At 35.3% G+C, this 25736-nt stretch overlaps 1 protein-coding gene across 1 annotated transcript in view; it reads right to left on the bottom strand.

Annotated features, from left to right (window-relative positions):
* Window positions 1–3900: 3900 nt before the first annotated feature.
* NLGN1 (neuroligin 1) overlaps window positions 3901–25736 on the bottom strand; it is a 679425-nt gene continuing 657589 nt past the window's right edge. The window contains exons 6-8 of the mRNA XM_034999117.1: window positions 11668–11853; window positions 7429–8218; window positions 3901–6528 (exon numbers count right to left, since the gene is read on the bottom strand). Coding sequence (XP_034855008.1) covers window positions 5706–6528; window positions 7429–8218; window positions 11668–11853 — 1799 coding nt within the window. The 3' untranslated portion in view covers window positions 3901–5705. The remainder of the gene's footprint in view (window positions 6529–7428; window positions 8219–11667; window positions 11854–25736) is intronic.

The following is a 25736-nucleotide window of genomic DNA, read 5'->3' as shown; positions in this document are numbered from 1 at the left end:
TTTTTTATAAGCTGCCATACATCTCTACAAAAGAACTATTTGGAGGCAAAAAGTCATTAATTTAAAATTGAGAAGTTTTTCTTCCTTTTTTTCCCTCCCTCATCTCCTCACTCCTTCCCTTCTCCTCCCTCTTTCCTCTCTTTTCCGACAAGCTGTGCAGTAAGCGTGCCCAAGTTTCTGAAATTTACTCTCCAGATTCTTTCCCTGCATTCACCAGAGGTGAACAGACCAGAAACTGTCATTGTTTCCATCACATCGGAACTGTCAGCACATGTGTGGGCAACACAAAGAAGTTGGAAAGGAACATTTATCTTGGACATGTTATTGTGTGTCACACAGAGAAGAAATTATTTCTGAGTTTAAAAATAGTCAACACAACTTGGAAAACATGGTATTATTTATTCATGATAATAAACGTGTTTTAATGAAAGCCAGGGATGTCCAAACACAAACTGAATCATGACACCCAATGGCTTTTTGTTTTTTACAAAAACCATGACATATCTCCCATTAATTTGCTAAATGATATGAGTGCAGAGAAGATGAATCAAAAACACTAAAACTCTTTTAAACATACCATCTAATAATAGACATCAACCCTAGACATTCAAAAATCGTCCCTTTGCTTTAACTTCATCTGCTGAGTTTTTATTACTAGACCTTTACAAATTTCTTTAAAGCTTTAATTGTTATCATCATTTCAACACAAAACTGCTAGCACTTTGGCTTGACCTTCCACAGAAGATTAAATTCTATGACATTAGTACATATGTAGTAAAATATACAAAGTCATTTGTAAATATGTGAGTCTGAAAGAGCCATCACAAATATCCAATAAACCACATGCCAAATAGGATATATATATATACCATGCGGTATATATAATGGTTGACTGCGAAAAAATGATATACTTTCTAATTTATGTTTGTCCCTAACAACTTCAGACTCATTTTAAATTAAACTTACCTATTTGGAAAAAAGTTAAAGTTTGTTAGAGATTTAAGTTGCTATACTTAAATACTATTAAATCTGATGCCTAAATAATTATTTGTTGTTTTCCAAAAATTCACCTTACTTTTTTCTAGGAATAGTTTGGACTCATTTGCTGTCATACAAATAATCAAATTAAATGCAAGAAAAGACCTTTCTAAATAAATTTTCTTACTGGAAATTTGTAACATGGTCATCCTATTGTATCTTTTCAACTGAATTATCAGGATCTGCAAATTTAAAAAAGACAATAAGATTTATAAATAAAATCCCAGGAAGAAAGGCACTTATACCCTGCACACGGTTATTCCAGTCTGTACACTCCATAACCTTTATCAAGTGGAATTGATTTCTGGCATGCATACAAATACATCAAAGTGCCAGACTAAAGTCAAATCAGAATGCTTTTGAAAGAGAATCAAGTTGGCTACCAAATGTTTCATATCAGTAGGATATTCCTTTAGAGACTTCTGATGGAAATTTGAAGTGTATGTTATCATATCAAGTGCAGGAGAGGTATAAGGCTGTTGGAGAAATTCCCTTAGTTTATTGACTAAAAACCCAAAACAATCGTCTTTAACAGTAAAGCTTGACAAGATAATTAAATGAATGATAACAAAATCTCAGCAGGGAATTGCCCATTAATTGAATTTATTTGGGAGCATGTTTTCACAAGTATAACCAAATTATCTAATTTTCACTCACATTAAAAACTGATAGTCTATAACAACTAATTACTAGAAATGAAGAAAAAGGCCAGTATTTTGAACCAACAACACAGAAGAAAACAAACATCAAAGGATTGCCATGGTATTTGACAGCTTCCTAAAAATTCCATTCATCATTTTGCCCTGTGAAAAATCTTTCAGTGAAACCCACCAAAGAAAAAAATCCCAGTAATTTTTATGTAGTATTGCCTTTAAAGCTGAAACACATTTGCCACATTCTTTGTATTTTTTCATGATATTAATATGCATGTTGGTATGAGTATGTCAACAGGTGAAATAACTTGAGAAGAGTATGTTATAGATATAACAATTGAGTTTTGGCATTTCTTTTCTGTAAGAAAATGAGTGCATTGTTTTCCTCTTTCATATCACATATGGTTAATTATTTTTAAAAATTCGGTTGCTGTTTTCATGTTGTACAGATCAAAAAAATCTGAATTAAAGCATCATTATGGTCAAAACTTTTAAGTTTGAAATAGGAATGAAGTAATTTCTACTTTACTCAGATTTTCTTCTTTGAGCTGTGAGCATGATCTCTCCAAATTCAAGTTCAATAGTTTTATTGCTTTAGAAAATAACTTTCCAATTTCCATAAAGCTAATGATGAGCCTTATGATACAACTGTAGTATTCAACCAGATTTTGTTCATAGTCGACATATTCAATAGAAATTTAAAACTATGAAATCTGTCACTTTCATATTTCTAATCCCATACTCTAGAACTTTAATCTGTTGATAAACACCTAGTAATAATTTTATATAACAAAACAATGAAGTAAAGTCCATTTTGGCTTAATGTTTGTATAAATTCTAAGCAGCCTTGACTATTTGCAATTTAATCTGAGGGAGGAAAATCTGAATTAATACGTAATGCCAAAAATATTCTTTTAATTTTGTGACTTACTTTTTCTCTAAAGAAAATTGTCTAAATAAATACACTTTAAAGATATTGGTTAAAATTTAACAATATTCAAAATACTTCTTGCATTTAAAAATTATGTTTCAGCTTTAAAAACAGTTCTTAATGTTCTGTTTATTGTGGGAAATCATTTTACACTCAGAAAACTAGCTGCTGTAATTATAAAACTAACAACTAACATTCATTCACAATGACTTTATCACGACTTGAGAATAGTAATAAAACCTAGAACTGCTTTCTATCTTCCACAAAGTTGAAACTACATTAATTTAGAAAAAAGACTAGGACTATGCTCTGTTTTCCTAAATCATTTCCCTAAATTAATATAACATAGATGTCAGTTATGGCATATATAGGTAGATTGATAGATAAATTTAGAGCAACAGATATACAGATAGGTACAAATATGGCCATTAATCTAGAATAGAATGCTTGACTTTGCCAAGTGAAGTAATGCATATGAAAGATTTCACTCATATCTTATTTTGTTGCCATTTGTATTTCTTTTTATCTTTTGTTTAATTGGTGTAATAAAAGACAGCTTTCTGATTAGCAATATTTCAGACGTTAAGCAATTCTTTTTCTTGGTTTACATTGGCAGTTCCCAGTCTAGAAGCATAAGCACATTAGGCAAAACTGCATGTAGACCACTCTGAGTTTTGAAGACTTTTCACCTCTAACAGAGATTTTTATTTGAAGTTATAGAGTAATATCTACATTTAATTGATAGTTAATAATTGGGAGGGGGGAATTACAAGCAAAGAAATGCCTTGATATTGAAGATTTTATCTTTTGGTGTCAGCTTAATGTCTTGCTCAGCACTTTTTAATTCTCTTAGGAGGATAACTTTCTATCCATTACTTTATGATAGTTTAATCACGCTTATATTATGAACCCAGCTATTCTCGTTCCATGAAATAGTGCACATTTATTTCCAATAGGCCTTTTCCTTGATGATGAAAATCAGAACCTGTGTTTCTAACTGAAAACAATTGGCACATTTTATTTCTACAACACTTTCAGATAAGAGGTATTTAAAAATACAAAGCTAACATTTTTCATGAGTTCCTGGGCTTATAAATTCATAATGTTAAAGTTTCATCAGTTTCTTCTTAGATAACACTTGCCTTTAAATACACATGTGTTTTCTATAGAAGTTACCTATATGTCTTCAAAAACCCAACTGGTCTAGAAAAATGACTCTCTGAGACAGTCATGTTTCTTTTGTTATTTAAAAAAAAAGACAAAACAGCAATAAACATTTTAGCTCTTTAATGAGCAAAGATCATGTCTCTTAGCATTGGACTAATAGTCATTATCCAGATTATCTTTATTTCACGCAATGACCAGTGACATGGCCAAGATGTACAAAGTTGTTTCCATCAAGTAGTATACAATTTTTTTTTTTTTGTATAATAAGCTTTCATTCTTGAAAAAGAGTAACTGAAAAGAAAGGTTTCTGTTACTGCAGTTAGTTTGTCAGAGAAAGTTCTTTGCATTATCTTACAAACTATCAAAATTGCTAGTCATCTGAAAAAATGTAAAAAAAAATCACATAACTTTAGTCTAATAGAAATATAGTACAGGTAAGAGAGAAAGTATTTATCAGGATGTGCTCTTTAAGTCCATCTCAATTTTTTTTAAATATAAATGTACATCTGATTACATATACAAACATTTGGAAAGGTCTGTGATATACTGTTACTGGTAAACAACAGGGGGATGAAGAGTTTCCTGTGGTCTTAAAGTATTCATTTAAAATCACACATATGTGTAAGACTAAAATACTCCAGGTGTTGACTCTCCTTCTAGGTTCTGAATCTATGTTGTACTCTACTGAGAGTGCGTGAGTAAATTCCAGTGAATGAACCTCAGTGAGAAAGATAAGTGATATGAGGAGGGACATAACTGTATATTGAATTCTTATTAGTAAACATTTTGTCATGCAACATGAGTAAATCAATTAACTGAGAACTGTAATCAGAGTGGTAATTTGGGGCATCCTCATATCATAAAAGACTGTTGCAAGTAACTCTTTGGACACACTTCACCTTACCAAAAGGAACAAAATACAGAACAACAAAAACCACAGCAAATTATAGATCCTGTAACACATGTCTAATTAGGGCTGTATTTCTATAAATTATTTAGATTGGAATGAAAAGAACATTAAAAACACAGGAATTTCTTTTTTCCTGGGATTCATATCAGCGAGTATTCACCACTATACCTATGGTTTCTTCAAATACCTTTAATAACTAATACCTCCTATTATCAAAACTACTGTGAATTATTTACTTCTAATTACTTTTGCCCCTTAAAATCTTCTTTAGGCTCTGCCAATTGATAGAGGAAGCTTCTATTAAAGAATCCAATGGGATGAGAAGAATTTTAATTACGGCTTAATCAGCAGCACAGCCACCAAACATATAAATTATCATGCACATCGTGCTAAAAATATCCAGTTTCCTTTATCCCCACAACTTTATACTGACAGCACTTATGTGATAATGTTGTACCTGCCAGTCTTTAAACTTCTTTGTTTTACTGGCAAATTTCAGCATGAGCCTCCGCTAAGGCCATTAACAGCATTGGTGCTTTGTGTACTTATCCAAATATGTAAATATGGTCTACACATTAAAACGGCTCCAAATAAAAACTGGTGAAAATTATCTGACATTCCATTGGTGTGTCCCTTGTGCATATTCATGGTTGTTTTTTTTATTTTTATGTTTTATATTTCAGACATAGTTCTTTCCTGTTTGGTGTTCCACATGCCTAATTCCATTATGTAACATAAATCTTCAAAAAATTAATTCTTGAATGTGAATGAAAAAGTATCATTCAGAACAATTGCTTCAAGCAATTGAAATTCATTTTTAAAGTTGATTTGTTTATATATGTACAATTTATTTTTTTTCAAAACCCCCAAAGTTCTTGATATGTATATTCACATAATATTCCTCCTTATTTAAATAGTAAGAGTCTTGTAGGTTGAAAGCCAAGGAATCTTCAGTAATCTTTTACTGCAATCCATCAAAAAAATAGAGTTTGTTTCTCTTATCTGGCTATACCCTGGTTGTTGAATGTGAATGGGGGTGGGGATGGGGATGGGGCAGAGTATTGTTCTGTCCTCCGGTAAATGTATTGAATGTGTGTAAGGGTTGAATCCCTGGTATAGTGTTGGGAATCATTGTAATGGTGTTGGGTGTCATTAAGGGAACATCATCGGGTGACCTCCTCATAGCTAGTGTGTAATCTGGGGGACAGGCGGTCCGAAGAACCACCTCATGTGGATGGATGGACTCACATTCATGATCCAAATCAGTGTGCTTCATTTGGAGGGACATGATCTCCTCTTCTTGTGCGTGGGTCAGATCGTTGGTAGTAGTGCGCTGAGGGCTGCATCTCCTATGAACATCATGTCTCCTCTTATCCTTTTTGTAGTAGAGGGCTGCAAAGGCAAGGATGTTCAGAAACAGCAGTGATGCTCCAACCGCAATAGTGACACTCAGCTCTGTGGAGTAGTCCCTTTGATCCACTGAAAATGGACTGGGTTGTTGTTTGGGATCATCCTGCTTGGCAGTGGGAAATGCTGATGTGACGGGTACAGAATTCTTTCTCGTAGGTCTGAAAGTGATGTCAGTTGATGGCACTTTAGTTGTTGTCGAGGTATACTGAGAAATGTCATTGAGATTATGCAGATGAGGTACCAGCTCCAACCAGAGGTTCACCTTATTGGCTCTATAATGTTCTTTAACTCTTGGTTTTAATCCAATATGGAGATAAAGTTGATCTTTCTGGGAATATCTGGTCCATGCTACTTCTTCGAAGCGGTTGGGTTTAGTATGGATGAATTTCGTGTCTTGAGGGACTGGTTGATTCGGGTCACTAGGAAAGAAAATAGCACTATGAGAACAAAATTGTTTTATTCTTTTTCTTAATCAAAATAGTACTAGTTTAACATCGAGTTGGAGAGGTAACTTAGCAAGTTAGCAAGGCCTTAGATTGTGTTGCTTTTTTGTTGTTTTTTATTTTATTTTATTATGTTGTTACTCACCATTCAGTAGTTAGACTGTGTTTTAATAAAAACTGGGTCAATTTAGAAATACAGATCCTATCACAGGCAGGTTAGATGGATGATAATGTAATAAAGGTAAGCCTCACATTCTTGTTCTCTTTGCCCATTTAGAGATGGGCTACTATCTACCCAAAGATTTAAAAATTCATATGCATATGCATGGTCTCCTAGGCAAACTAACAAGGACAGCATGGGATACAGGAAAAGACTTGAGTTTTGGAATTGGCAGATGAGGTTTTAAGTCCTAGTAGTGTTACATACAACACATACGAATATCTATACAAGGATAGGTTCTCATCACTTCAGTCCCTTATTTGCAAAATTGATTAACAAGACCTGACCTGTCCACCTAAAAAAGTTAGAAGGATCAAAGGGCAAACAATACTGTAAATTGGAAAGCACTATAAAATGATATCATCACTACTAAATAACAAGTCTTGTGTAATTAAAAAAAACACAAAATAAGTTTAATTACTGAGTAATGCAGCAGAGATATCAAAACTTTCTTAGTAAACTTCTAAAAAGTAAGAACTAATAAATCAATGATTTCTGAAATAGCACCATATAGAATTTTGAATAAAGAAACCTAATATATTATTGTCATGAATTTATTAAATGAAATCACTTGGACACAAAATGTGTATTATTTTAAAATGCTGACAAGGATATTTTTGTTAAATTATAGAAAACTTTATTCCTTAGGTACATACCCAGTTTTGGCAAAATTTGTCCAGTATGTCATTACAACTGCACTCAGCATCACATCATTTTTGGAAAAATTGCAAGGAAATAATTCTGTAGGTCCAATCATGGGGATTCCTAGTACGTAGGGAACTTCATCTCCATGAGCTGCATCAGCCCAAGCTGGAACCTGATCTGTTTGGCAATGATGGTAAAAGGCATAGAAATATGTAGGTGAACCAAAGTTTGAGTGAAGATCTGCTGTAGCTACAGCTGGTGCCACCCACTGATGGTCTGTAAACAAAGCCAGTAATGTCTTCCTTCTGGTTTCAGGGTTATGACGGTCAGCCCAGTCAGTATACATGAATTTAATGGTTTCTCTCAGAACATCTTTGCCTTCAGGATATCCGTATAAATTATCAACAAAATTGGAAACAGCAAAGTCAAAATCACTAGCTGATATACCATCATCACTATCTACTATATTCTCAACAAATTTTAACCCTTCCCCTTGGTTAACTCCTAACATTATATCATAGTTGAGAAACTCTCCTTGCTCCATCAGTATCTGAGGGTCATCTGGTATTACATCACCATCAATCACAGGTCCAAAGGCTATGTGGTATCGTGCTGGTTGAATATCTTGGTCAACAAGTTCTTTGTAAGGCTTCTTCTGTAGGCATTCCACTAACTCTACTGTATCTGAAACATTGCAACCAACTTTTGTGGCCAACATTCTAGCATATTTTGCAGGTTGGAAACTAACAGCCCAGCTGGAAAGGGCTGTTCCACTTTGAGCTATGGCTCGTTGGAAAAGTCCTATGAGGAAAATAACAAAGAGTTTGAGATGACTTTTGAATAATGTTGTGGTAAAACAGTAACATCTGATATTTTAAATGTGTATATAAAAACCCATATACAACTCAAGAAACAGGAAGATAGAGACATTTTTGCTTAAGAGAAGGTATGTAAAGTCATCCCCAGGGTATAAGGAGTCAGAGAGGTAGACTAAGTCTTATGCTTTGAGTGGCAACTGCTTTAGGAATCAAGAGGTCTAAATTGTTTGGTGTCTCAGAGAGGCAATAAACAAGGAGAGATGGAGAATGTGTAAATATTAGTGGTAAGAAGTCCCAAATATTTTTTTCAATCAACATGTAAACACTCATGTTATTATAAAAGCCAAGCAGATGGGCTCTCTCCCCCTAACTCTTCATTAGACTTTGTATTGTTTTGGGGGAATATTTCTTCCAATTTGGCTGCATGTATCTTCCTTCAAAATGGCTCTGTATGTTTGTTTTATTCAGATTTATTAAAAAAAGAATTGTTGGGAGCTTACACAACTACTGGGGCTGGGGATTTGCTAATACCCTGGGGATGGCCCTGAAGGCACACAGAACAGAATATCACTTTAGACATACTCTTTCCAGCTCTTCATGTCAGACATAGTATGCTGAATATTCATCTTTCAGAAGAAGACATAACATTTGAAGTGTTTTCACTAGGTTAAAGAAAAAACCATCAGCAGAAGGATTCAGTGGGGGGTGATTTAACTTTTTCCACTGTTGAATGTGCACTGCTATATTTTATCATAAAAGATGAAAAATACATGGTCCACTGCTTTTAACTTAATTGCATTTAAGAATTATAAATCATGGTCCCATATGCAGTTTAATAAGAGCTGCATGCCATTCAAATTTACAAATGCACTTTATCTACCCATTAAGGTATTTTCAAATAAAATTCTTGTTTTAAAAACAAAATTTATCTATTTCCTTTAAAAATTACATTTATTATCAATTTCCCAATATAGCTTTGTAGTTCAGTTATTTAAACACATGCTCAATTATTCATATGTGTTAATGAGATAAGAATTCTTTTCACAAAGGTGCTAAAGCAGTGTCTGAATTAGAAGCAAAGTTTTATATTTTTCTCCAAACATATATATGTATTCAAAATGTCTATAATATGCTCCTAGATAATTCTAAAAATATCCCAAAAGTCAAACAATACCAATTTAAATTTTTTTGGTTTCTGACATCTTTATGAACATATTTTTAGTTTGCCAGAGCAAAGTATGCTAGAGCGAATGATATAAATACAGATAATTTTTAAAAACTACATAGGCGATGTGTTTGTTAACATTTACTCAGAGAAATATTTTACTAATTAAAAACTTTTCAACTAAAATAAACCTGGTGATTATTTCCCATTTCAGGGGCTCAATGACATTAACTAAATATACCAAAAAAGATTTGGGAAAAATGCACATCATATTAAATATAATCTGAAATATGCCATCTAGATAGTATTGGAAAAATCATATATTTTATCATTAGTGAAAATGCTTATTATGTGTATACAATCTGTGGTTGACTCCTGGTATAAATAGGCCTAACCATTGCTGCAGCTCTGGGGTTTTACAGACTTTAAATCTACGTTGGCATGGGAAACAGAATTAGCCTGATGATTTTAAGATATCTCCTGGGCATCTCCTGGTAAAAAAAACCAAGCAGCCTTTTTGTGGAGGTAGGCTTAAAACTAAACCAAATATAAGTCCATTTCTCTGGCCCCACAAGGACAGTTTTCCTTGAAGATTATGATGCATATTATATTTTCAACTGTTGGCGTGGCCACTGGCCACTGGCCACTGTTTACCAAATCATCAATTGATGAATAGCAATGCTAGCTAATGAACTAATTAGCTTATCTCTTTATCAATTGCTAGTTTTAGATTAGTTGACTGGCTTTGGTGCCCTTTTGCTCTCCATTTAGAAAAACTTTTAGAATAAATAGGAAGAAATAACATTTGAGATCAAATGACCCTATGAAATCTGAACAGATTGTCTAATGTTAACCTATGTAAATATTGGCATTAATACAGTCTTCAGCTAGAACAATCTAATCTCTTCAATGAAAAAAACCAAACAACAAAATTTGTTATTTCAAAATAAGCCACTTCATTACAGACCAAGATCTCAATACAATTGGAAATGTTCTCATATGTGTCATTTTGTCATCTCAAATCAGAGCTCTACTAACATAAATGAGATGTTACATAAAGTATATCTATAAATTAAGTCTATGATAATGTATGATTCTCCAAATATATATACTCATTTAATGATAGGCTGTTCTTTGGAAATACCACATCAGTGTATCTTTGATACTGAAAACAAATATTCTATGTCTGATGCTCATACCATAAAACTCAGTCTTACAAATCAAGATGTTTCATGAATTACACTTGACAGCGCATACTTCCTTAATATATATAAAACGACAATAAAAAAGCAGAAAACACAAAATGGTCTATGTTGATGTGTATTCTCTATCTTCCTATCTATTATGTATAATGGAGAGAAAGTATTAGCTTTTGCAGATTTTTCCAACAAAACACTTCGGGTGGATATTTCAAGTTAATAATGCAATTAGAATGAATGACTTAAACTCATGGTGAAGTGGGAATTCATAAAAAACCAACATGATGAGCCTTGGGCAGGCACTTTGGAAAAAGGGTGTCAAGGCCAGAAAATGTAGACAAGAAAAATATTTCATGGGTTTATGCAGCCTCAGTGTTCCATGCTGCTTTAAAGCCAAGCTTTACAGGGCGGGGAATAATGAACACTTTTGAAGTTGAAAATAGAAAAAGCGCGGATTCAAACCTAATTTCCCTTTTAATGAACAGCTCTACTAGTGACCTTGATGCTTTGACAATTTTGGATCATGCATGCAAAATAATCAAACATCCATTCTGTACTCTGACAACAGGTGAAAATCTTGTTTCCAGACAAACCAGCTTATAACTGCTTCCTTATCTTCTTACCAGTAAAGGGTTTTTTTACATGTCTACTGTCTTGAAAATAGATGATACACAACCCTTGCATTTAAAAAGAACCTGTCTTTGATTTTTGATTACTGAATAAACAGAGATGATAGAACAGTGAACATCTTTGATTTTCCCAAAAATCACCCTTTGAGAGGAAAGAAAAGTAACTGTAATGCTAACTATTCTGAAGTGTGCTTGAAAGGGCATACTTATCAAGCTCCACAGGAGACAAAGAAAAGAGTTTGACAAAAATTGAAACATGCATAGAAAAGCTGAAGAAACAAAATTTTAAACAATTATTGAGCTCAACCTAACACTCAGTTTGAACAGAGAGATATATACAGAGCATCACATACTACTGATGGTGGTGGCATGCAGACACCAAAATTGCCAAAATTTGCAACCTGCATAATACCTTTGGTTGAATTGCTCCAACGGTTACCTTCAGAATAATGGGATAACGTCAGAAGATTGACACATGAACCCCCAGCGCCAGATCCAAAAACAGTGATTCTTAAGGGGTCACCACCAAAGAATCCAATGTTCTCACTAGTCCATCTTAAAGCCTGTATGAGATCAAGGAGTCCATAGTTTCCTTTTGCAGCCTGATCCCCTGTGCTCAAGAAACCTGGAAGATCAAAATAAAAAGATATCTTAGAACATCTTTTTGAGTTGACATGAATCAAATAGACATTCAATTTAAATACAGTTGAAGCCTGTGTTCATCAAGGTGAGTAGAGTCCAAGTTCTTTAGTAAAAAGTTATTTCCCACCCGAATAAAAGAATATACTTTAGGAAGAACAGTAGACAGTGAAATCTGAAAAATGACATTTACCTTCCCCAATTACCCAGGTAATAGGTAACAGGGGGCAGACAAAGAGAATGAAAACATTCTGAAAAACCTCAGGGGAGACATTCTACCGGCCAAGTTACTTGGAGACATTTGGGATAGTACCATGGGGCATATGAGAATGTGCTTTTGCATAAAACACTGTGTCAGTCCTTCAGTTGCTCATGGTCTAACGTGGTTGGAATTTAAAGAATGTGTCGCAGAGTGGCAGGACATGAGGGTGAAGAGCAGGGGTATTTTTCTAAGATTTGTGCATAAAATTATATGCAGCTCTTTGCATGTAGATGTATATATATATGTGCATTTTTATCAAAGATGGTCCATACTTAAGAAAGAATCACTGTGTTCGAGGTAATTTGGGGCCACATTTTGGAATACCTTAAATGCTAAACTCAGCATATTGGCTCAATTAGAAAACAACATAGAATAATTGGAGATTTTTGAATGATTCAGACTCATATCTAGAATGTTTAAAGCTCTGTTTTACAGCAAATCTGATAATCAGGAGGAATATATGTTGCATAAGAAAAAGAAAGGAGGTAAAGGAAAGGTTACAGGGATCTGAGCTGACAGAGTGGCAAAGACAATTGAAAAAAGGAGAAAAAATATGATCCTATAAGAACTGAGTGAATTTCTTATACATGGAAGTTGTTTTAGAGAGGAGTCAAGATATTACTTTAATAACACGTTAAACATACTCATTTCACTGACTTGATAGCTTTTATAGTGTTCATTATGACTTATAAAACAAATATCTGCTCTTTAATATATTTCCATATTTGGTATAAATGAGAAAGTATAAAGTAATTCATAAAAGATTCCATTTTATTGACTATTCACATATTGTGTAGAAAATATTTAGAGATATACTATATATAAATTGATTATATTCAGGGATGTAATTTCGAATCTCACCAAGTTTATAGAAATAATCTTTTCTTAAATTAGAGATATTCTCTTATTGCAGACTCATTATAGAAACTCAACATAAAAAAAGTAAAAATTATTTTGTTCAATTTGAAATATACCTTTATTTACTGAATATAGTTATTTTATAACTAAGCTAGGAAGTCAGTTATATTTGTGATAACAGCACCTATCAATTGAGTAAATCAATCTATAACCAAAATGAATATAGGGACAAGAAATTCCTTAGGGGGCACCTGGGTAGCTCAGTTGGTTAAGTGACTGCCTTCAGCTCAGGTCATGATCCTGGAGTCACAGGATCGAGTCCTGCATCGGGCTCCCTGCTCAGCAGGGAGTCTGCTTCTCCTTCTGACCCTTCCCCCTCTCATGCTCTCTCTCTGTCTCATTTTCTCTCTCTCAAGTAAATAAATAAAATCTTAAAAAAAAAAAGATATTTGGAGTGCATGGGTGGCTCGGTCGTTGGGCGTCTTCCTTCAGCTCAGGTCATGATCCCAGGGTCCTGGGATCGAGTCCCACATGGGGCTTCTCTCTCTCCCACTCCCCCTGCTTGTGTTCCCTCTCTAGTTCTCTCTCTCTCTGTCAAATAAATAAATAAAATCTCAAAAAAAAAAAAAGAGAAAGGATTTAAAAAATTTAAAAAAAAAGAAATTCTTTAAGATCATTGTAGGAAGCAATAGATGAAGACAAATCATGAATAATTTTGCAAAAAAAATGAAGAAATGAAGATGATTAGTCATTCTTTTCTACAAGACCAAAAAATTCAATGAAACAAAAACACAATCTCTAGTCCAGTGTATGTGTGTGTGTGTGTGTATGTGTGTGGTGTGTGTGTGTGTGTAACACCGGAAATAAATCATCCTTGAGACGGAGGTTAACTTTTATTATTTTTTTAAATTTTTAAAAAAATATTTATTTATTTGACAGAGAGAGACACAGTGAGAGAGGGAACACAAGTAGGGGGAGTAGGAGAGGGAGAAGCAGGCCTCCCACAGAGCAGGGAGCCCGATGTGGGGCTCGATTCCAGGACCCTGGGATCATGACCAGAGCTGAAGGCAGTCGCCCAAAAACTGAGCCACCCAGGCACCCAGGAGGTTAACTTTTAAAACATAGTATCCAAATAAATACATCCTTCTGGTCATACTCATTCCTTTTTTTTTTTTTTTAATCTACATAACAATTTAAGGAAATTTTCATGGTATCTTCTTACAAAGAAGCACTTCCAGGAGCACCTTGGATGGCTTAGTCGGTTAAGCAGCCAATTTTTGATTTTGGCTCAGCCAATTTTTGATTTTGGCTCAGGTCAAGCCCATTGTCAGGCTTCTTGCTGAGCATGGAGTCCGCTTGAGATTCTCTCTCCCCTTTCGCCTCTGACCCTCCCCTCCCCCTGTTCATGTGCCCACTTTCTCTCAAAGAAAAAAAAAAAGCACTTTCAAACACTCAATAGTCATATAAATGAGAGCCTATTAAAATATAAAACAAAAACATGGCAAAGAACTCTTTTAACTTTATTTGCTGTTAAGTGAATTTTGGTGTAAGACAGAACCATTCATTTAAATTCCTGAAGGGATCTGTTACAAATGTTTTGATCTATAACATGATGGCATGAACCCTGAAAACATTAGGGGAGGATTATGGGGTGATAGAAAGGACTCTTGAAGGATAAAGGAAGTATAAGTGTGTGTGAGAGAGAGAGAGAGAGAGAGAATGAACATGAGAATGAGAGCACATTCTAGGTAGTTTATTATCTAGATTTCTATATCACAAATACATTCAGATAGAAATTTGATTTCTGAATATAGCTTATGCCACTCAGTGCAAACCCCAGGATTTGTATTTAATTCCTCTTGAAATAATATTGAATAATTCCAGTAATACTCAAATGAATCTCTATATTCATACAAATTTGACTTACTAATAAAATAGTCATAATTCAATATGTAGCATGTGGAGAACCATGGTAAGATGATTATCTCTACATTAACTAAAAAATATCCCCTTTATAATTCCAGTTTTAGTAGCACCATTTTAAAATGTTTTATTTATTTATTCATGAGAGTCAGAGAAAGAGAGAGAGAGAGAGAGAGAGGCAGAGGGAGAAGCAGGCTCCCCGCCTAGCAGGGAGCCCGATGCGGGACTCGATCCCAGGACCCTGGGATCATGACCTGAGCCGAAGGCAGACGCTTAACGACTGAGCCACCCAGGCGCCCCTAGTAGCACCATTTTAACCACTCTGGTAGGTTGGTCAAATAATTTTGTGTTTATATAAGAAACTTGTAAAAGCATATCAATTGCCTGAAGAGCAACTTCTATTTTTATATAATTTAAAGAAATCTTGTAGCATCTTCAAGAAAAAAAAAAATTGAACAAAATCAATTCAATTCCAAAGTTGCACTGTTAAGTCATAGTGCGGAAAATGGAGTAAATCATCAGGTAAAAGATTGTGTCCTAGGTAGGCTTGGAGTGTCCAAGCTACTCTGTCAAACTTCATTTTAACCTTTCATTCCTGAATTTCCTTCACTATTGATTTTTATTTCATGTGTATGCTATCTATATCATCTATCTCTATCTATATCATCTATCTCTATCTATATCATCTATCTCTCTAGCTATAAGCTATCTATATCATCTATCTCTCTAGCTATTATCTGTCTTCCAACTAAAAGCAAGTGATCATTAGCATGAATTCAGAGAGCCACTATGAGTTTTAGATTAGGAAAAAAGAATAGGTATCTGCTGCCTTTATTAAGGTCAATCAATAAAATCTATTTTTTTAGACCCGATAAAATACTACTACTACATGCTTGTATGAATTCTTTGATTTCTGATACTATATTCAAACAAAACTTTGTGGTTCAGCCAAGGGTGAAAAATGAGGAACATTGAGTAAATCACTGCCTCAAAAGACACAGTTTGCTAATTACCCAAGTGATGTGCATTGGCAGCATTCTTTATACCTTGCTATCCAGTGAAGTGTCATTTAAAGTTCTTTTTAAACTTGACTTAGCGGCTTTGTCCTTAACAGCAGAATTATTTCAGATCACTCTAGCTGGAACTTTACATTGGACTGTTCAACTGCACTCCAGCTGTGGCAGAACCCAATTTTACAAAGGTCCTAAAGTGCTGCTTACCTTCATGATTACTTTGGAAATGATTTTTCCCTTAATGTCACTTAAGTCAATCCCTATAGTCACTCACCTTATCTGCTTCTGCTGGCCTTCAGTTGTAAGCTCCTAGAACGTATGACTAATTGATGTCCTGATGCAATGACACATTATTTTTGTAAGATAGAACAATAATGATTACATGATCTTCTCTTTTTGGGGGAGATAGGAACAGAATTTTCCAGAAAATAATATTCGACTGTTTAATTTACTTGGCTCTTGAGTATAAAACCTTGAAAAATTATTACTTTGAAACTCAAGGTAAACTTTCAAAATTCATAATTACAAGTATGCCAAGAATTATTTTAGTGGCTCATGTATATACTACAATTCTCATTCAGCTATGTATTCAAATAGAATTTATTTAATACCATTCTTCCCACCTAAAAGTTCGTCCTATTAAAAAACATCTCCAATCATTGTTTTTCCTACATGGACTACGAGTTCTACTGATCTGATGAAATTTACTGAGCAGGTTTGGCATCAATGTGATGTTTACCTGATCTGGCAAGTAGGATTACTTTCAGGGGTTATTGAGAAACCAAGCAACTGAACATGGGTTCTCAGGCCCTCGGAATGGAAAAATCAGATTAGGCATAAAATAAATTGGCAAGAGGAAAATAAATAAAACCAGATAATCACTGTAACCAGGTATTGGTTTGAGCTACTGATGTCCACCAAATTCAGATGGGCAGACCTGAAGGAATCTGAGAGAAACTGAGTTAAGTTGTCTGGCAGCTGCCCTGCAGCTGACTGGTTGACCCAATCTATATTCAGGTCCCTTAGAGTATAACCACATAGGCAACATACTTAGAAAGGAAAGCAGGGTGCTTCTCAGTAGAAAAAAAAGATTTAAACATATTCAAGGAGGAAACTGAGACTAGGAAAAATGCAGACTATTTACATTTGAGGTTTCATCTAGAATATCAGAAATTGAAGATGTCAGTGATTCTGTACTGTAGGTGTGCTTCCTTTTTTGGGGGGGGAGGAGGGAAAATTTGAATGTCTATGCTTATAGTGTTTAATATCTGAAAGTGTTTATATATATATTTTAGAGTCCTCAGTATGTGTTCGTGCTATAAAGAAGTAGGAAAGAAATCTTCTGTGTTTATCAATGCTGTTGCCTGGATACAGATGGCTGTGGTTGGTCTTTGAGTCAAATTGGTAAGAATTTCAAAACAGAGCCCGTACTGAGCATCAAAGAGGCAGCCTTGCAGACCTGAGACTTTGAATGATAGTGAGATATCTTTCTAGGGACCGGGGACTATAAATCAGAAAAATAACTCATTAAGGATTTTGTGTCTTAAACATAAAATAAACAAACAACAAAAGCCAACATGGGATTAATGTCTCAAATCCTCCCAACTAAAAATTCAACTGAAAATCCCATGCTCTAACTCTCCTCCCTGTCTTCATAGCTGCCAAATCCAGTTCTTCCTCTGCACTCTGTCTCTATTTCCTGCCTTCCACTCATGTTCCTGACTTATTCTAGGTCTTCCTCTTTTCTTCTTAGACTCATGAAATCCTTCTAGTTAGTCGCTCATCCTCCAAACTTCCAGCAAACAAACCTACCTTCTATTCTGTCACCAGAATCACTTTTGAAAGATATTCTGTTCTAATGGTGGACACTGCTATATCAAAATAACATCATTATATTAACACATACTGGACAGTTTCCCTCCATGTCCCTTTGAGTCAAGATTGTTTAAAATAAGTTGGTTTAAAATTCCTCAAATTGGACAATTTGGAGTCTGTGTAGGGAAAAAGAATACACATAATATCATTTAATTACCCACCACCTCCAGCTAACTTCCTTGCTAATGTGTTCTCTTGAGAGCTATTGTCTAAATTCTTCTTAGAAACAACAACAGATAAAGTCAAAATAATTTCCTTTTTGTATGTGTCCTCTGGAAAAAAGCTTGCTCTGAAATGGTTGATATCTTAATATCATATAACTTGGCAGTATTTCCAAAATTTTATATTTTCATACATTTATCTGTTGATTATCTATCTATCTATCATCTGTCATCTATATCTCTTTATCTATTGTGAGATAATTTGCTTTTTAATGGCTCATCTTTGGGAAAAGTAAACTGAATTACTGGCCAAGTCTCCTGATTGCTGACAGCTGGACATGGTGAAGGTGAAGGTGACTGCTAACAGATGCCTGGAAAGAAGACACCTGTAGATGTCTCTCTATTGTTCAATCCCCAAATTTCCCATATTTTTGCCATCTCCAAGGTAAACAGGTGAGATTGATCCTTCTATATTATAGCCAGTGCTGACATTTGTGACTCCTTCCCCCATAGATGGTAATGGAGAAAAAAAGGCCCTGGTTTGCTTAGCTCCAAATTGCATACACTATTCCAATTCCAAGAACGGTCCAAGATAATAGGGAAAAAATAGCACTCAGCCCCAGATCCCACACCATTACCTCTATTCTTCACCCCAACCTGAGGCTGTTAATGTTCACACTTCTTGGTCTACATGTCAAGAAATGCTTATGCAACATTCCCTGAATTAGGCTATTGTGTACTTCCTCTCTATTTGAATCTGGACAACAGATCTGGTATCAAAACTGATAAAATTCCTGTGCTTTCTGAATAACTGCTCTCACAAAGAAGTGAAAAAGGAGAACTCTCCCTTCTAAAGGAGCTACTTAGAGGAAAGAAATCACATTGTTAATTTCTGATTGTTCTGATTATGCAGGAATGTGTCTAATGATTTAAAAGCATAATTTGCTTCAAAGCATGACATTCAGGGAGCCACAATGGCCACCATATAAGAAAAATCTTCAGCAACTATATAGTTCAGAACTATATAGCTTTGGGAGCTATAAAAATATCACAAATACCTGTCTAATGCATATTTTGGTCTCTCTTATGTGCTCCTATTTTAATGTTTGTGTGTATTTTGTAAATTATCATTTGTGTTTATAATGTGCTAATTTTCTTTATTTTCTCTGGACTGGGTGCTCCCCTGTACCTGCCCCCAAATGGCCATTCTGTACATGTTTTCTGAATGAAGGCAGGCATTAACATCTTACAATTCTGTTACAACATGGAGATCAACAATTAAACTTTCCAAATGAAAGAGGCCTATGTGTTTTTCTTTGATGACAGCAATGAAGTAGGAATTTAAGAACCTCTCAGCAGCCAACCTGTTTGGAAAACACTTTTAAACGTAGAATGGGTAGTAGCAGCCTTAAAGGGAGAAAAATAGGGCTATACTGGGTAGGGCCCTCCCAAAAGAAGAAGAGGATACACCGACCAGCAAACTGAGGCCCACAATATTGGCCCAGATTATTGGCCTAAGAACATAAAGTTTGAGAGGCATTTGAGATTCTCTCAGTAGTTAGTGTTATGAAGAGAGCACCAAACTTAGTAGGACAACTTGGGTGTACAAGCAAGTTGCTGTGTGAGCAAGTTAGTTAGCCGCTCCGCACCACAGGTACCTAACAGACAATATTAATAGTAGCACCTATCCTACAGAAGTTATCATTATTAAAAGATAATGTCTTGGGGATGCTTGGGTGGCTCAGTCAGTTAAGTGTCTGCCTTTGGCTCAGGTCATGATCCCAGGGTCCTGGGATCGAGCCCCACATCGGGCTCTTCGCTCAGCAGGGAGCCTGCTTCTTCCTCTGCCTGCCACCCCTCCTGCTTGTGCGCTCTCTTTCTCTCTCTGACAAAAAAAAAAAAAAAAAAAAAAAAGATAATGTCTTGGGACACAGGAGGGCTTAATATATGTTAAGTAAAACTGCTTTGGTTTTAATCAACTGAATTTGACATTTTCCTTATTATCACTATTTCATGAAAAAGGTTCTTCCATATTTATTGAAAAAATTTGAATTTCAAAAGAATTAAAAAGAAAAAAATTTCAATTACAAAAAAGTTAAATGTATGTATATAGACAATAAGGTTAAATTTACCACAGAGATTTTTATTTTATTTTGATTTATTTTTACTTCATTAACTGTTTTTTAAAATTTCAACTTAATTTTTTTATTTTTTTAACATTATTTATTTAAGAGAGAGAGAGGGAGCAGGAGAGAGGGGCAGAGAGAGAGAGAGGGAGAGAGTCTTAAGCAGACTCCACGCTGAGCACACTGAGCACGGGGCACAGAGCCCCACATGGGGCTCATCTCACGACCCTGAGACCACGACCTGAGCTGAAACCAAGAGTTAGATGTCTAACTGATTGTGCCACCCAGGAGCCCCTTATTTTTATTTTTTATTATTTTTTATTTTTTTAGAGAGAGAGCGAGAGAGCAAGTTGGGTGAGAGGGGCAAAGGGAGAGGGAGAGAGAGAATCTTAAGCAGGTTCCATGCCCAGTGTGGAGCCCAATGTGGGGCTAGATCTCACAACCCTCAGCCCTGAGCCAAAATCAAGAGCTGGTCACTTAACTGACTGAGCCAACCAGGTGTCCCAATTTTATTTTTTATTTTATTGAAGTATAATTGGCATACAATATTATATTAGTTTCAGGTGTACAACATAGTGATTCGACTTTTGTATACATTACAAAATGATCACTTCAGTAAATCTAGTTACCACTCATCACTATGTAAAGTTAATACAATATTATTGTCTAGTCTATATTCCCCATGCTATACATTACACCCAGAGATGACTTATTTATCTTATAACTGCAAGTTTGTACTTGATCCCCTTCACCCATTTTGCCCAGTCCCCCAACCCCTTTCCCTCTGGCAACCACCAGTCTGTTCTCTGTCACAGAGGTTTTGAAATTGTTGCACAGGCTGTAGTTTGCAAGGCAATTGAAAATACGTATGTTGCCCTCTAAATTTTAACTGGGTAGTGAGGATATTTGTTATGACATAAACACATTTAGTGAATCCTATTAAGCGTAGAATGCATGTTTGTATCCATTGTACATAGTTTGTAGAATTCAACTCAAACATTTAATTGGGTTGTATTATAATGAGAATAGTCTCATAAGCCAAAATACTGTGATGATGATTAAATAGAAGACATTGTGTCTTGATTTGCTGATCACTCATTATTTTAGAATAGTTAGCAAAATTGCTAAAACATATTAGTAGTACATTTTTTTAGATGTAGAAGAAAATAGCAGAAAAAAAGATGAGTGATATATGAGTAATTTTTACTATTATAGGCAGCAGTAGTCAATTGCATGTAGCTGAGACCTGGATGGGAAGGGGGGATATTGGGATGTTGTGTTCTTCAATCCCACACTAGCTGCCCCTGAGAAAGACACAGTTAAAAAAAAAGAAAGGTGGGAGATAAAGTCTGGGCAATGAATAAACTTAACTAACTTAAGACAACTAATTTCATATGAATATTTCCAAGAGTGTTTTATGTATTTTATTTCAACCATAGTAGGATTTTTTGAGAAGATAAATATTGTCCTAAGGTATGACTAGTAAAATTTGGTAGTCATTAAATGCTTTCATTATAGTCTTCTCTATTAAAAGCTAACCTGCCTGATTTAGTGATTTTAAAACTTTCTATTTTTGAAAACTTTCAAAATTACCAAAACATTTCAAAATAGTACATTTACCATGTACTTGTCACCCAGATTTCCCACATACACCCAACATCTTCCTTCCTTCTTCTTCCCTTCCTTCTCACTCCCTTTCTTTCTCCCTTCCTCCCTTCATCCTTCCCTCCCTCTCTTCCCTCCTTCCTACTCCCTCCCTTCCTCCCTCCCTCCCTTTCTTCCTCCCTTCCTTCCTCCCTCCCTCCCTTCCTTCCTCCCTCCCTTCTATCCTTCCTTCCTTCCTTCCTTCCTTCCTTCCTTCCTTCCTTCCTTCTACTAGCTCTCACTCCCTGCCTGCCAACAAATCTGGAATCACATGTTGAATTTAGTTTTCTACTTAAACTCCTTAATTTTGAACAGTTTGTTGGTCTTTCTTTGTTTTTCTTGACCTTGATATTTTTCAAAGAATATCAGGTCGGTTATTATGTAGAATGGTCAGTTATTATGTAGAATGTCCCTCAGTTAAGATTTGTCTGATGTTTCTTCATGATTGCATTTCCTCAGATTATGAATTTTTGACAGAAGGACCATAAAGTAATGTTGTGTTTATCTCAGTTCCAACAGGCACACAGTGTTGATTTGTCTCATGACCACTTGGTTAAGGTGGTAATTTTCCACATTTCTCCACTATTAAGTTACTATTTTTCCCTTTGCAGTTAGTAAATATAAGTTAGGCAGATTATACTGATACTATGTAAATATCCTGTTTCCTATCACACTGTCATTCGCTAATTCTGGCATCTGTTTATGATTCTTATCTGAAACAAATATTAATTTCATCATTTATTTTATTATTATTTGGAATTGGCAGTAAGAAAAAGATTTCCCTTCTCCCCGATTTATATTCATTCATTTATTCATATCATTTTGGACTCAGGAGTTTTTATTTTATTCTAGGGGTTATAATCTTTCCTTTCATTTATTTTGATGCTTATTTTGTCCCTTATTTGGCCAGTGGGATTCCCTATGACATCTTGACATGTCTCTATCATCTTTGAGCACATTCTTACTTCTCCTTGGCACAATAAAAATAGCATTTTTGCAAGAAACCTCTAACTACTCTTGGGGTCTTGGACTTCTCTTTGGTTAAAATTTTTGAATAGTCTTTTCATATGCGAAGTAATTAAATTTTTTCTTAGTAATTATAAAATTGAATTTTCAAAGTGATTTAGTAAATGTAAATTAAGATTATGAAAATTAATTACTACAATTACAAATAAATTTAGTAATTTCAAAAAACAGAAATGAAAGCTGATTCTTGAATTTTGCGGTATAGGGATATCTCATTTGTGAAAAAGTGTCAGATAATGAGGTTGAAACCACTAATCTGGAACAACGCTAAATAATGTCACCAACACCACATAAGGAGTACCAACATATCACTACACACACACAAACACACATCTACATACCAAACAAAAATGATGGTGATAACAAATCTATGACTCACCCGAGCTAAAAATATTTTAATGCCTCACAGTATATAGATTATGGGAAGAGCATAGTAATATGTTACCCATAGTGAAAATCTACTGTATAAAGTAGCAAAAGCTACCATATAAAGAAAATTACACTAAACTACTTCCCAATAGTCAGATCTCTGATAAAACTTGAATGATAATCCAAATTTCTCACTCTCTCAAATTTTAAATTACAAAGTTATTTGTTGTGTTTTTTTAAACCAACTTTTCCTCCGAAGTTTCAATTAGCAATTCTTAAGAGTTTGTGAAGCCTACCTAGATTAGAGCCGTATGGTATGCCTTTCAGAGCAGCTGCTAAGTATATACAAAGGCACTAGAATGGACCCAAAATACCCTGAGGCACACCAATCCCAGAGACCAATGTAGTAGCACCAGCAGCTCGCCTCGGGTAATCTCGTTTACTAATGCCAAAGGGATACATGATAGGTCTTACTTAGATGTTAACAATAAATCCATCTAATATTGAAAATTGGAGTAACTTTTTGGGTTGTACTTAAGCATAAGTAACATGGGGATATTGGCCCCTGCAATCCATCGGAAGTATTGTCTGGAGCCCCAAATCTATCGCTGTGTTAATGTGTGAAAGCTCACCAAGGAGAAAATTACTCATGTAACTTGGCCTTCAGTTGGAGAAATTTTTCAAAAGTTTTCCTAGACCAGCAATTCCTACAGTAGCTAATATGGATCTTCAGCTCAGAGGGTCATGGAATGCTGTTCAATAGCGAAGGAAATATTGAAACAAGTAGAAGGTCAATTTAGAAGAAGTAGTGATCTGAATCTCCCCCAGGGTGCCCTCACATTAAGCTTGGATTTGTAATTGAAAATAAATCTTTCATGTCTGGGTGACAAGTCTGAGGTCCTGTTCTGGGTGCAGTTTTCACTAAGCATTATATTTTCCAGTTTGAAGTCACTGTCCTTTTCAGCTGATTTGACCTGCAATGCCACAGTGGGATGTTGGCTGCCAAGTGATTAGCTATTCAAGAAAAAAGTGAAACTAATCTCTGTATTAATATACATGAGGTGAAATGAGCAAGAATCTGAGGCTCGAAGGCATGGAGACTGATGTTACAAGCTGTGCAGTAAGGCATACTCCCCCAGATCCAGGAGCAGAATCAAACCCCACAGAGGAAGGGTGACATTTGGCAGAGGTGGTGCAAGAGACAGCTGCCGTGGGTTGAAGTGACAGCTTGATTTTCTAGCACTTTAACAGAAAGACTTAGTCCTTTTTCAGGATAAAAAGAGCATCCTGTCATTATGGCACTTAGTAAAAGGCATACAAGTGCAGAATTCAATTTTTTCCTTTACATTGAGGATTGGAGGGGTGCTATATGGAAGAGAAGGTATGATTTTTTTTTTTAATTTGTTGATCTACAAAGTACTTCTACATCACTTTGTGGCTCCCGAGGAACCTTTATATAGACTCCCTCTGTTAGAAGTATCCCTTCTTTCTCTTAGGGAATCAAATAATCATGAAGATCAATTAATATCGCAAATATGAATCTTGTAATGAAAAACAGTTCATTAAATCCACATTCAGCGGGTACCTACTCTTTCCAGGCATTCTGCCAGTTACTCAATACACGAAGTCTAATGAGACGTGTCTTCTGTTAGATTTCGTTTGAATGTTTCTTGAACATATTCCTTGGTCTTCCTGCAATCTCACCGTGGAGAGAGTGTGTGAAAAAGATACTCCGGGGGCACCTGGGTGGCTCAGTTGTTACGCGTCTGCCTTCAGCTCAGGTCATGATCCCAGGGTCCTGGGATCGAGTCCCACATTGGGCTCCCTGCTCGGCCGGGAGCCTGCTTCTCCCTCTCTCACTCCCCCTGCTTGTGTTCCCTCTCTCGCTGTCTCTCTCTGTCAAATAAATAAATAAAATCTTAAAAAAAAGAAAGAAAGAAAGAAAGAAAAAGATACCCTAGACGCCACCTGTTTAACCAATGTCTTGGGGGTGAAATATGCACTTTTAGCAAGTTCCAAGGTGATTTTGATGCACACTAAAATTTGAAAACTCTGAAGTCTTAAAGGTAAAAAATACAGGGAATTCTGACCAAAAATATAAGGGCTGGAAGGAACTTTAGTAACTAGTGCAATCACATATTTTACCGATGAGAACACTGAAGATCAGAGAGAATATAAACTGCCTGGTGTCACACAGCTGGCTAGGACCCCAGTTTTCCTGTCTCTAAGCCCAGTGCTTGTAAAGTAAGAAATTGGTTGTGGGTTTCTTTACTCAAACGATTCATTATAGTGTATATATTGCCTTTTTTGCTTTGCTAATCAACTATTTCCATATAATTTTGTGTTTCAGAGCTATGATGACAAAAGTTTGGTATATGAAACTCTCTACTCTCTTGACCAATTTTCTCCAGACTACCTTTCATCCACCCTTAGCTATCTAGACAAGCAAGGGTATTTTCCCATGCAAAAATTAGATCTCCCACAACAAAAAAATGATCATGTGAGGCCTATTCCACATACCTCTATTAATTTTTCTTGCAGTTAAAACTGCTAATTTTAATTTACAAATAATCCTTATATTTCCAAAGGGAAAGGAGAAAAGTGGACTTTAA

The sequence above is a fragment of the Mirounga leonina genome, unplaced genomic scaffold, assembly GCF_011800145.1.
Source record: "Mirounga leonina isolate KUSES-001 unplaced genomic scaffold, KU_Mleo_1.0 Mir_115, whole genome shotgun sequence".
Classification (NCBI taxonomy): Eukaryota; Metazoa; Chordata; class Mammalia; order Carnivora; family Phocidae; genus Mirounga; species Mirounga leonina.
Note: the sequence above shows the minus strand (reverse complement) of the source record. Positions and strands in the feature narration are given on the sequence as shown.